The sequence below is a fragment of the Miniopterus schreibersii genome, assembly GCF_964146895.1.
Source record: "Miniopterus schreibersii genome assembly, chromosome: 3".
Classification (NCBI taxonomy): Eukaryota; Metazoa; Chordata; class Mammalia; order Chiroptera; family Miniopteridae; genus Miniopterus; species Miniopterus schreibersii.
In genome coordinates this window covers 93,385,809-93,397,856 of record NC_138103.1, presented here as the reverse complement: position 1 = coordinate 93,397,856, position 12,048 = coordinate 93,385,809, and the positions used below count along the sequence as shown (strand labels likewise).

Here is a 12,048-nt window from a genome sequence, read left to right as displayed (position 1 = left end):
AATCTTTGTGGCTTCTGGTTTCACTTGGCATAATGTTGTTGAGATTCACCCATGTTGTAACATGCAACTTTATTCCTTTTTATGGCCAAATAATATTCCATTGTATGGACATACTTTATTTTATTTACCCTTTCATCAGTTGAGGAACATTTGGGTGGTCTCCACTTTTTGGCTATTATGAAAAAATGCTGCTGTGAATGTTTGTGGACAAGTTTTTGTGTGGATGTGTGTTTTCATTTCTCTTGGGTATAAACCCAGGACTGGAGTTGCTGGATCGTTTGGTAACTCTATATTTAATATTTTGAGGAACTATCAAACTGTTTTCCGGAGTGGTTGTACTATTATTATTTCGTTAGAAGTTCTTTTTATTATATTTAATTTAGACCAACTTTGTTGAATTATTCAAATGGAAAGTAACAGTGATACTGACAAACCAAATAAATTTGGATACTCTTTAGTCCTCTCCTTGGAAAGTTCTTCCTGTGTGTGTATAAAATGTATAAAAGAATAATGTTTAATACCTATGTAAAAAACATATCTTTTAGGTTATTAGTCTTGAGAATTAGTTCCATATTTAGTATTTAGGATTAAAAATGATGGGTTATAAGAGTGGCAGGAGGAAGAGAGTCTCTTATGCATAGATCAGCATTGGTATGTTTTTATTACAGATTCAATTTTCAGCAATTAAGGTCTTGGGCATTATGCAGGAATTGATCTGTTACAGCATTTGGTGGGTTGGCTTCTCCTAGTAGAACCTGAGGGTTGAGCTCTGGCAGCCTGAGACCTTTCAGAGCCGTCCACATTGTTAGTCATGATGCTGAGTCTTTTCTTCACTTTGAGCTTTGAGTCAGCTGTGTTACTATTTTGTTCTTATTAGGACTTCTGTTCGTTTAGAAATACAGTTGAGGAAGAACAGGACTGGTAGTACTGTGGGATTAAATACAGCAAGTTCCTAGAAAATGAAGTCATATAGCCTCCCCTCCCCCCCATGGCATCCATAACAAACATTCTTGATTGTCTAAGTATATAAATATTACTGAAGCCAGAGAATTCCACCTAAAATTAAACTTTTGTATGAAACTCTCCCTGGTGTTTGGACAAACATTAAGTTCGTACAGCCTTACGTTTTTCCTGGTGGTTGCTTTGTGTCCTGACGGATTTCTGCACATGCAAATCATGCCATTATTTAATCCAAGCTTTGTGTTTCTGTTTGCTTTCAGACTGACAGGCCAACTGTTATAGAATATGATGATCACGAGTACATCTTTGAAGGATTTTCTATGTTTGCACACGCCCCCCTGACCAATGTGAGTATGTGCTCATTGGCTGGCTTTCTCTGTCCCTGAATGTACCTCTTCCTTCCCTGCTTTCCCTTCATTCTTTCTTTCTAAAAATCAAAATAAATTTCCTTCCATCTGACTTCTAAGTAACATTTACTTTGTGTCCCTCTGCGTGAGCTGCAGGAAGTCTGTGGCAGTGTGTGTCAGGTGGCAGTGAGACATCTGTGTTAATGAGTCACAGGTTTGGTCCACATTAAACAGTGTAAGTAAACGAGTTGGAATAACATTTCAAGAGTGTGAAGGATTGAAAAACGGTAAACTGTGGAGTAATGTGTCAGAGCTATTTTGGGTTGGGTGTCCTTCAAAGGAAAGCTGGAAAGTTTTAAGAAGCTGTTGCTATTTCTATTCCTGAGCAATAGAAAAAGAAATAGAGCTGGTGCAGGACATCTGGAGCCTGAATTAATTTCATATAGTTTTCTGCTTTTGAATCCCAGGAGAGTATCTTCTTTAAGAGACTTTGACACACAGATCTATGGTGTTTTTATACAGGTATTAAGGCTACTCTGTTAGTAACCATTTCAAATGGAAGTTCTGTAGCTATGAGTCAGAAGCTTTGTGTCCAAGCTGGCAGTCTTGGGAATTGTCTTACTTACTCCGTGTCCATCTGGACACGGAGTGAATTTGCTGGCTGCTCAGGGAGAGAGAGCAGCAGTATACTTTACCCAGCCTAGACACCGCTGTAGAACTCATTGAATTAGAGCTACATCAAAATAGAATGTCCTCTAATCCTTTCTGGTTTGGTTACAAGAAATTACATATGCAGTTTGAAAAGTTATTTTAGTACTCTTTATTTCAGACTTGAAGTTCTGTTCCTCTAGAGATTAAAGATTCAAGTCTGCCAAACCTTGTTCCTGTCTTTTTTTTTTTTTAATATACCTTTATTGATTTCAGAGGGAGGAAGGGAGAGGGAGAGAGAGAGATAGAAACATCAGTGATGAGAGAGTCATTGATTGGCTGCCTCCTGCATGCCCTCTACCAGGGATTGAGCCTGCAACCCGGGCATGTGCCCTGACTGGGAGTTGAACCACAATTTCCTGGATCCTAGTTAACATTTGTCACCTTACATAATTACAGAATTTTATATTGGACTATTCTTTTTTGTGTTTTTTTTAAAAATATGTCTTTATTGATTTCAGAGAAAGGAAAGGAGAGGGCGAGGGAGAGAGAGAAACATCAATGATGAGAGAGTCATTGATCAGCTGTAGCCCACAACCCAGGCATGTGCCCTGACTGGGAATCGAACCCCGATCGCCTGGATCCTAGATCGACGCTCAACCGCTGAGCCACGCCCGGCTGGGCTGGACTATTCTTAATCTATATGAAAAGGCATTGGGGGGTTTTTGAATTTTGGTGGCTTTGTTGTCTCTTAAAAAACGTCTCAGGCACTCAGATCCTTTGTTACACCAAATCTCCCAGTCTTAGTATAGAATAGTCCAGCTTCCCCTTCCTAATGCCTTTCATTTTTTCCCCTTGTAGGATTTGCAAATACAAATAATACAGTCACCATTTAGAAGTATGTTATCATCTTATTTTTTAATTCCCTAGAAGTAGTGTAGATCTGACTTTAACTTCTAGGATCACCTTAATCAAAGAAGGAAAGCAGTTTGGCTTCAGAGAGACCCAGGTTTTATACATTAGTGAATTCCACTTACTATCTGTAGGATTTGACATTTCAATCTTTATAAGCCCTGATTTTTCTCATCTTAAGATAGAGATTAGTTTTAGCAATAGGCTTTATGTAAAAAAAAAAAAAAAAAGAGATGACACATGGAAAGTGTTTATCATACAGTGCTTGGCATACAACAAATACTGCACTTCTTATTTTGGAAAATATGTCAGAAATACCTCGGTTTGAATCTTTCTTCTAATTCTCTCTCTTTTTTAAACTAATTATTAATATCTATGTGACTTTGGACAAGTGATTCTATGAGCTTTATTAAAATCCCTCAGGTTTGGCACTGAGAGGCTGTTAATGCTGAATTAATTGCAGTTGTTACTGTTATCATAAAATATAGGACTGAAAAATTTCTGGCTTCAGCATATATTTTATATAAAAATATTCAAATTCTCAAAATTTGAGAACTTAACTCTGTAATGAGAAGATAAGCCCCATCATTTATGTTACGGATGTTGATAAAATAAATCGAGTATTAAGCTGAGTGTTGTACAGTTCATCGGAATTAGATCCATCAAAGGCCTCTTGAATTTGAAATAGCCTCCCAAGAAAAGGAATTATGAAATCACTTTACCGATCTGATTCATTTTCTTGCTGCAGAGAGCACATCGGAAAGGATGGCATGCAAATGATTGTAATGTTAGAATCTCAACCAGTCTGGTTCCCACAAGTTCTCTTCACGTCTGCTTGCATTAAAGTGGATTGAAAGCCTTGTTGGCTAAGTATAGAGCGTTCCAGGAGAATTTAATCCTTTTATGTGGTACATTTACTGTTGTAATACCTGATGTTACTAAGGGCTTTGACAACATAAAAATTATAAAGATACACGTATTAGACTCATAATGTCTTATCCCATCCTACAAAGCCCCAGGATCATTTCCCTCCTGCCTTTGCTGGCTTTCCATTTCCAGTGGCCTCACTGCCCTGGACTTGGTCATTTAGTGTCTGGACGTGGTAGAGGTAGAATAGAGGTAGAATATGGAAGTTTAGGGAGTGGTTTTGTGTTGGTTTTTTTTGCTTGTTTTTGGTATGATGAGATAGAAGTTAGTATCAGTTGGTGTCCAAGGATGTTTTAAGAAACGATTGTAGTATTTGTATTATTTGATTGGCCAATTAAGCTTCTAATCAATTGAGCTTCCAATATGTAGGAACCTGACAAGTTCTCTCTGCGTCTTAGAGAAGATGAAAGCTTGAGTACAACTGGAGATCCTGCCTTTCCAGTTGGTGTGTCTAAGGGCTCCAGGGGTGTGGATGAGAGTCCAAAAGAAAATAAAGTATATATGGGAGAAGAGGCCAAAGGAAGAATCCCCAAAAAGCGATTTTAGTTGAACGATACGGGGAAGGATTGTATTTGTGTGAATCGCCCATCAGAGTTGCTTTTGCGCATGGCCGAGGAGTGAAGCTGACACTGGGGCCCTCTCTGCTGCCTCCTCTCCGCCCAAGGCCGCTCTCTGGTCCCTTCCTCTCGCGGGTGCCCTCTCCCCGAGCAAGGCAGCCTCACCCACCGCTTTTCCTCCTGTGTGTATTCCGACCCCACCAAATCAGTATTTACGGCTGTGACACGCGGCCCTTCACTTCACCCTCCAGCTTCAGGTTGCTTGCTGGACATACCCACCTTCCTGTCCCCTCAGGTACCTCATCCCCAACCTGTGCGAACCCGGACTCCTCGTATTCCCCGCACACCGAGCTCGCGTACGCAGGGAGTCGTGCGCTGTGGATTTCCTTGCATCAGTGGCATTGTGATGTATCTGGTCACTTAGGCCAGAAACCCAGAAGTCATTTTCTATTCTTTCTTCTCTCTCACTTCCACATCAGAGCGGTCGCGGTGTATTTCAGGAAGATCTCTTATGTTTCCAGTTTTTCCCCTCCTTTCCAGCCAGTCCTCTCCTCGTTTGGCCCCTGGACTGTTTCGTTAGACTCTGGTCTGGTCTTCTGGTCTCCTGCCTGCTCCCCTCTAAACCATGCCCGCGCTGGTCACATGGCCACTCATCCAGAATGTAAGCTGTGATCGCCTCTCCCGTAAGGACGCGAATGACTTCTCCTTGCTGTAGGATAAGCCCTAATCCTTCACGTTGTTTGTAAAATTTGCATAGCACAGTTCATACTTTTCCTGTCGAGAACCGCCTTGCTTCTCCCTCACACACACTTCACTCCCAAGCAGCTAAATCACTAGCTCCCTTTGCTCTCTCTTGGTAGAAACTAAATACCTGCTCTTCCCCAGCTTAATTTTTCTGGTTGACCTGGAAAATCCCTCCCCATCTTTGAAGACTCAACTCAAATGTTACCCCTGTTTGTTCTTTTGAACGTTATACTCTGTTTGCGTATTTTTTTATTGTACTTACAAGTTACGTTGCATTGTGTTCTGTTTATACTTTCTTACACGCCTTTCTTCCTCCTTTAGATCCTTACCTTTTATAAAAGGTAGGGGCTGTGACTTATTTTAGAGTAAATCTGAACCTAACATCGTTGTTAGCAAAGAGTAGGTATTTAAAAAACGTGAATAATGCCCAAATTTGTAGCTCTCAAATAATTTTTAAATATAAGACTAAAAAGAACTTAAAAATGATGGTGACTTTAGCATGTTGCTCCGGTTGGTTTAGAACTCATTTATTACCACAAGAAGGTTAAACATGGATCTCTTATTAAATTATGAATTTTACTCAAATTAGCCATTATCCTCTAAAAAAATTAAACAGCACCTAAGAACTAAATTTCATTTCTGAGAAAAAGATTTCCAGTAGATGGCATTATAAGATTATTTTTGTTTTTCTTAGCATTCCTTTCACTGGTAGAATTAAAATTTCTGATTGCCATGGTTTGTAAAAACGATTACATTTATGTAAAATTGTCTTATGGACAGACTGAGCTGCCAGAAAAGCCTGCTTAACACATCTCTAGGGCTTCTGAGTTTGTTATTTCCCCAGTCAGTCAGCCAGGCCACTGCAGTAACTCCACACCCTCCCTTCCTCATTCCTTCCTTCATGCAAAAGTATATAAAAAAAGTATACTTATGAACACCTTGCTGTGTCTAGACCCTGGGCTGGTGGCTGCCAGTGCGTTGGTAAAACAAACAGGTGTGGATTTATTTAAATGAGCCTTCCTTCACCTTCACATGGACCCGATAGTGGAGCAGGTCATGAGACGTATGCGCTCTAGTGGCTTAGAGCTCGGGTCTAGAGCAAGATTTTCAAATTCACCAGCTACCGGCTCCCTTAGGCAAGGTACCTCCTGACTCTGCTTCAGTTTCCTCCACCGTAAAAGGGGGGTAGTAGTTGTACCTATCCCACAGGGATGGTTCCGTGAGTGACAGTACAGGAAGCATTAGAGCAGTGCCTGGCTCAGTAAATGTTAACTATTATTATTTTTATTCTGCTTTATTGTGATTATTACCATGGTTCTTTTGCTCCTGAGCCAGACAGGCAGCCTGACTTGTGTGCATGTCAGTGTGTGCACGTTAGTGACTTAGGAATCTGTAACCCATGAGTTGTCAGCCTGCTACCCCTGATCTGCCCGAAGAGCCAAAGTTCTGAAAGATTTAAAAACCTGAGAAAAAGAAATATTTAAGTGTGGTTTTATTAATTCTCTGGAGGCGATTTGTTTGGCTTTAGTGGGTCCTTGTCATGTCTGTGTTGTTACTCATACAGTGAATTACGCACCAACATTATGTAGGTTTCCTGGAGAGGCCGGGCCAGCTGGGTTCCTGCCATGAACACCCAGCAGTTGTGGTCAAGCTTTGTGTGCAGCATTGTTAGCAGCTTAGATTAAGTGAAACTTCTCATTTGGTTCATGGCCTTCTGGGTCAAGTAGCAAACACGTGCGCAGCGAGAGCCTGTGGGAGGGTGTAGCGGAACTGAACCTCTCTTTATTCCTGCAGATTCCACTGTGTAAAGTGATTAGATTCAACATAGACTACACGATCCATTTCATCGAGGAGATGATGCCCGAGGTAAGGCAGAAGGTTGCTCAGCAGCTTTGTCTTTTGTGTGTTCCACACTTACACCTTTAAAGCACTGGACTCGGCCAGCTCTGGGTTTCGGCCTCAGGAATACCCCTAAAGTATTGTGGTCACTGTTGAAAGGGTCAGTGAGATGGAGCTCTAGGAACAAGGTTAAAAAAATTTGGGCCATTTTTCAACTTCTGGAGCCATTTCTCCTTGTTTTGCATCTACCGATAGTAACTGTACGTTCGTTTCTGGTTTGTTTTCGATGGGGACAGACTTTGATTACTGGTTGTTATCAGAGGAAATTAGAGTAGTGGAGCTGAATCTGATGGCTGTTGGAATAATCTTATTCATTATCTCCAATGACAAGATCAGTGCTCGGTTCATTTTTCTTCCCATATATTTACATATTTTTTCTAATTGTTTTTCACTGCGGCTGCTCAGCAGCAGATTTATCTAAATATATGCGAGTGGTTTAAAATTCCAAAGCAAGATTAATGTGAATCTCAGGATGATTCATTGCCTGATCTTGAATTTAGTGATGTCAACAAATCACACTAAGAAATAACAAGGAGACAGCAAACAAGCCTGTGCACTTAACCTTGCGTTGGAGTTGGGGTCGATTTCCTGAGCCCCTGGCTCTTCTCTCAGACCTTGTTCAACAGCACAGCCCTGTCGCGGGCTGCGAGTGCCGGGGGGGAATTGATAAGCGTGACACACATGCTTAGTCTGCACCTATTTCATTCAAAGCAAGTCCCGGTAGTTCTACCTGTCTTTCCAAAAGAATTAAAGAGAAAGGGCCACCCCCTCATTCTCTGGCTTAAAAGGGCTTTTTGCTTCCTTCTGATTTTTAAGGCCATAAGCCTTCATTTGCTATTGTAAAGGTTTATGAGTCTGGAGTTATCTCCCACAGGGTGATTTATGAACCCCGAGCAAAACAAATAGGAAGAATTATGAGACAAGTCTTACTTGCAAATATATCACCGGTTAAGCTTGTTTACTGGAGAAATGTCGCTACAAAGTTTTTCGTAGCCCTTTATTTGCCTTCATTAAGAATTTGAACTTTTTTGGTATGAGAGACCTCTGTTTATGGTAACTCTAACTGATTCTGGGTGTGTTTGAGGGATGGCAGTGAGCAGGGGTGGGCTGAGTGGGACAAACCTACCAGAGCCTGCTGCCTTCTGTGTGTGTGTGTGTGTGTGTGTGTGTGTGTTTAATTTGAATGAACAAAAAGTCTCCAGGAGATTCTGATTTTATAATTGGGTTAGAAAAATATGACATAAAGAAGACTTTAATTTTTAAATTTCATAATCATTTTACTTGTACGTTGGGAAGGACTAAGTTCACATTTTCTTAGGAATCCTAATGCCACTCTTGCCTACTTCCTTTGTGTGTCAAGCCAATGAGCTGTTATTTGTAGGACTGTGGTCAAACTTTTTAGGAAATTACATGGTTTTAGGATAGTTTCAATAGACACTTTTTAACCCTTGACTAGAACAGGTTGAACCTTCAGTTAATGTATATTTGCAGTACTGTAGTAATTTGACTTTGGTTTATTTTTCAGAATTTTTGCGTGAAGGGACTTGAACTCTTTTCATTATTCCTATTCAGAGATATTTTGGAATTGTACGACTGGAATCTTAAAGGTCAGTAATAGGATTGAAAGAAAAGTGTAATGCTTATAGAACGTTGTGGTACATGGGGCGGGTGGAGAACATAGTTGAAGTTTCTCTTATTTTTTGAAATACCCAGGAAAAGTGTGAATCATGGGAACACTTGCTATCATCTGACAGGAATAAGTTCTGTGGGTCTTATTTTAATACAATTTGACAGTGTCTATGGCCGAAGATTACCATTATCCATTACCTAACTGATATAAGAAGATGGTATCAGTTATTCTGAGTCATTACCTTGATTTATGTGCATTGGGGGAAACCTCATTCATTAATATTTTAAAGCTGTTGAACTTTATTGTAATCAACTTCCAAGGTAACAGTTTATTAAAACAGAACTTTGCTTTATCCTCAAAACACAATTCATACACTGTGTGCTACATCGATTTGACATGGTACTTGGACCTTGGATAATGGTTTACTCTTTTGGAGGTGTCTGTATTCCAGTGAACAGTTATTTATTTTCTAAACAGTCAATTGATGAATGGCTTTTCAAACCAAGTTTTTAGTAGTATTTAGTCTCTTTTTTCCCAGTTGTATTGATTAAAAGGTAAAAGAATTAAAGCACAAGCATATTATATCATACAGTAGTTCAGTTATAACAAAAATCTGTTTATTTTTTGAATTTCTACAAATAGTTTTGCCTTGTATACCGTGAAGCACATATTTTTGGGCTTTTGTTGCCTTCTGACAGTGGGTGGTCTCTTCACTTCAGTCTTCATGGGACATTTGTGGCAGTTACCACAGGGCTGATGTACCTGTTGAGAAGAGGAGTGGTGTGTGTGTTTTTTATATCCCTACTTCTGGTGGTGTTTGTCATTATACTGAATCTTAGGAATTAGTTTGCAGCGTTTGTTTTCTAAGGCTGTTTTATTTATTTTCTTTCCTTTTCACTTGTTTGCTTTAGGTCCTTTGTTTGAAGACAGTCCTCCCTGCTGCCCAAGATTTCATTTCATGCCACGCTTTGTAAGATTTCTTCCAGGTAAATCTTTTGGCTTGTCTGTGACCTGTTGAGATAGTGCATCTGAAAATACACCTGCCATTCTCCTTTCAATCTTTAGGGACAGCTTTCCCACCACAGACACTGGTAATTGTCTCCTTCTCAGGTCAGGCATAAAAATGTGAAATTGTACACGCTGATGTATACCCCTGCATACTTCATGGTTGCCCCAGATTAGATGAGCAGTGGGAGAATTGCTTGAAAAATTTTGAAATTTCACTTGATAAAATATCATGTGTTAAGATTAATATGGAGCCCAGCTGGGTGTGGCTCAGCAGTTGAGCATGACCTAGGATCCGGGCGATCGGGGTTCAATTCCCAGTGGGGGCACATGCCCAGGTTGCCGGCTCGAACCCCAGTCGGGGGTGTGCAGGAGGCAGCTGATCAATGACTCTCTCATCGTTGATGTTTCTCTCTCTCTCTCCCTCTCCTTTTCTCTCTCTGAAATCAATAAAGATATATTAAAAAAAAAAGATTAATATGGAAAAATGCATGTGGCTTAAAAATGCATAGAGTTAATTGGAAAATAATGATTCCAAAATTTCATATATGATATGATTATAACCATGCTAAAAATTACTGCAATAATAGTTATATTAAGGTAGTGGTATTAGAGTTGTTTTTTTCTATTTTTTGGCATATGCTTTTATTTATTTTATAGTGAAAAAAAAAATGACTTATTTTCTCACTAAATTAAAAAACATAAGTAACTATATGACATTTAAAAAAAAATTTATCTTTATTGTTGAGAGTATTACAGGTGTCCCATTTTTCCACCCCAATTTACCCCCTCCACCTCACTCCCACCCCCTCCCCAGGCCTTCACCTCATTATTGTCTGTGTCCATGGGTTATGCATATATGCATATAACTTCTTTGCTTAATCTCTTTTCACCCTCCAACCCCTTTCTCTCTGAAATATGGTCGTCTCTTACTTGCATCAATGTCTCTGGATCTATTTATCTCGTCAGATTCTTTTGTTCTTTAGCTTCTTCTTAAAGAAGACCCTTCAACTTTTCCTGTAGTGCTGGTCTGGTGGTGATGAACTCCTTTAGCTTTTTCTTATCTGTGAAGCTCTTTATCTGACCTTCAGTTCTAAATGATAGCTTTGCTGGGTAGAGCAATCTTGGTTGTAGATTCACTTTGAATATTTCTTGCCACTCCCTTCTGGCCTGCAAAGTTTCTGTTGAGAAATCAGCTGACAGTCGTATGGGGGCTCCCTTGTAGGTAACTAACTGCTTTTCTCTTGCTGCTTTTAAGATTCTCTGTTTGTCTTTAACCTTTGGCATTTTAATTATGATGTGTCTTGCTGTGGGCCTCTTTGGGTTCCTCCTGTTTGGGACCCTCTGTGCTTCCTGGACTTGTAAGTTTATTTCTTTCCCCAGGTAGGGGAAGTTTTCTGTAATTATTTTTTCAAGTAGATTTTCAATTTCTTGCTCTCTTTTCTTCTCTGGCACCCCAATAATATGAATGTTGGGCCTCTTGAAATTGTCCCAGAGGCTCCTTATCCTATCTTCATATTTCTGGATTCTTTTTTGTTTTTGCTCTTCTGGTTGGGTGTTTTTTGTTTCCTCATGTTCCAAATTGCTGATTTGATTCTCAGCGTCCTCTACTCTACTGTTGATTCCCTGTAATTTATTCTTCATTTTAGTTCGTGTAGCCTTCATTTCAAATTGGTCCTTTATTGTGTCATCGATGGTCTCAGTTGTTTTCATAATACTCTTACTAATATGCCTAAGCATCCTTATAACCAAAATTCTGAACCCTGTATCTGTTAGCTTGCTTGGATCTATTTCATTTAGTTCCTCTTCTAGAGATTTCTTCTGTTCTTTCTTTTGTGACATGTTTCTTTGCCTCCGCATTTTGGCTGCTTCCAGGTGTTTGTTTCTATGTATTAGGTGGAGCTGCTGTGTCTCCTGGAATTTGTAGAGTGGCTTTGTGTAGTAGGGTCCTGTAGGGTCCAGTGGCTCAGCCTCCCCAGTCACCTGATCTGGGCCTTCCAGGTGCTCCCCTGTGTGGGCTGTGTGCACTGTCCTGTTGTAGTTGAGCCTTGGTTGCTGTTGGCGTCACTGGGAGGAATTGACCCCCAGGCCAATCGGCTGTGAGGACCAGCTGCAACTACAGCCAAAGAGCTGCTGTGCTGGAGACACCCCTATGGAGCAGTACTTACTTCAGTGGGGCTCTGGTGTTCACCAAGTGCACCCCTTGAGTGTGTCACTCGTGGATGTGGTATGGTTGTAATCCAGCGTGGTCAAGGCTGACCACCAGATGCTCTTTCTCTGAGGCCTCCAGGGAGGTGCAAAGTCAGCTTGTGCCAGTGCCTTGCCCAGGGCCACCCAGCATGAGCTACACAGCAAACCATAGTTGGCTGCTACTTGTGCTGGGCTTGGCGGTGTCCAGGAGAGGCCAAGCTATGAGCCA

The 12,048-nt window shown here is 40.5% G+C and overlaps 1 protein-coding gene across 4 annotated transcripts in view; it reads left to right on the top strand.

Moving 5' to 3' along the window:
- The window catches only part of DROSHA (drosha ribonuclease III), a 102,573-nt gene that overhangs the window by 26,006 nt on the left and 64,519 nt on the right, over positions 1-12,048 (top strand). For all 4 annotated transcript variants that reach the window (XM_081131441.1, XM_081131444.1, XM_081131443.1 and 1 more), the window contains 4 exons: positions 1,221-1,307; positions 6,890-6,961; positions 8,520-8,601; positions 9,536-9,610. In XM_081131441.1, coding sequence (XP_080987567.1) covers positions 1,221-1,307; positions 6,890-6,961; positions 8,520-8,601; positions 9,536-9,610 — 316 coding nt within the window. The remainder of the gene's footprint in view (positions 1-1,220; positions 1,308-6,889; positions 6,962-8,519; positions 8,602-9,535; positions 9,611-12,048) is intronic.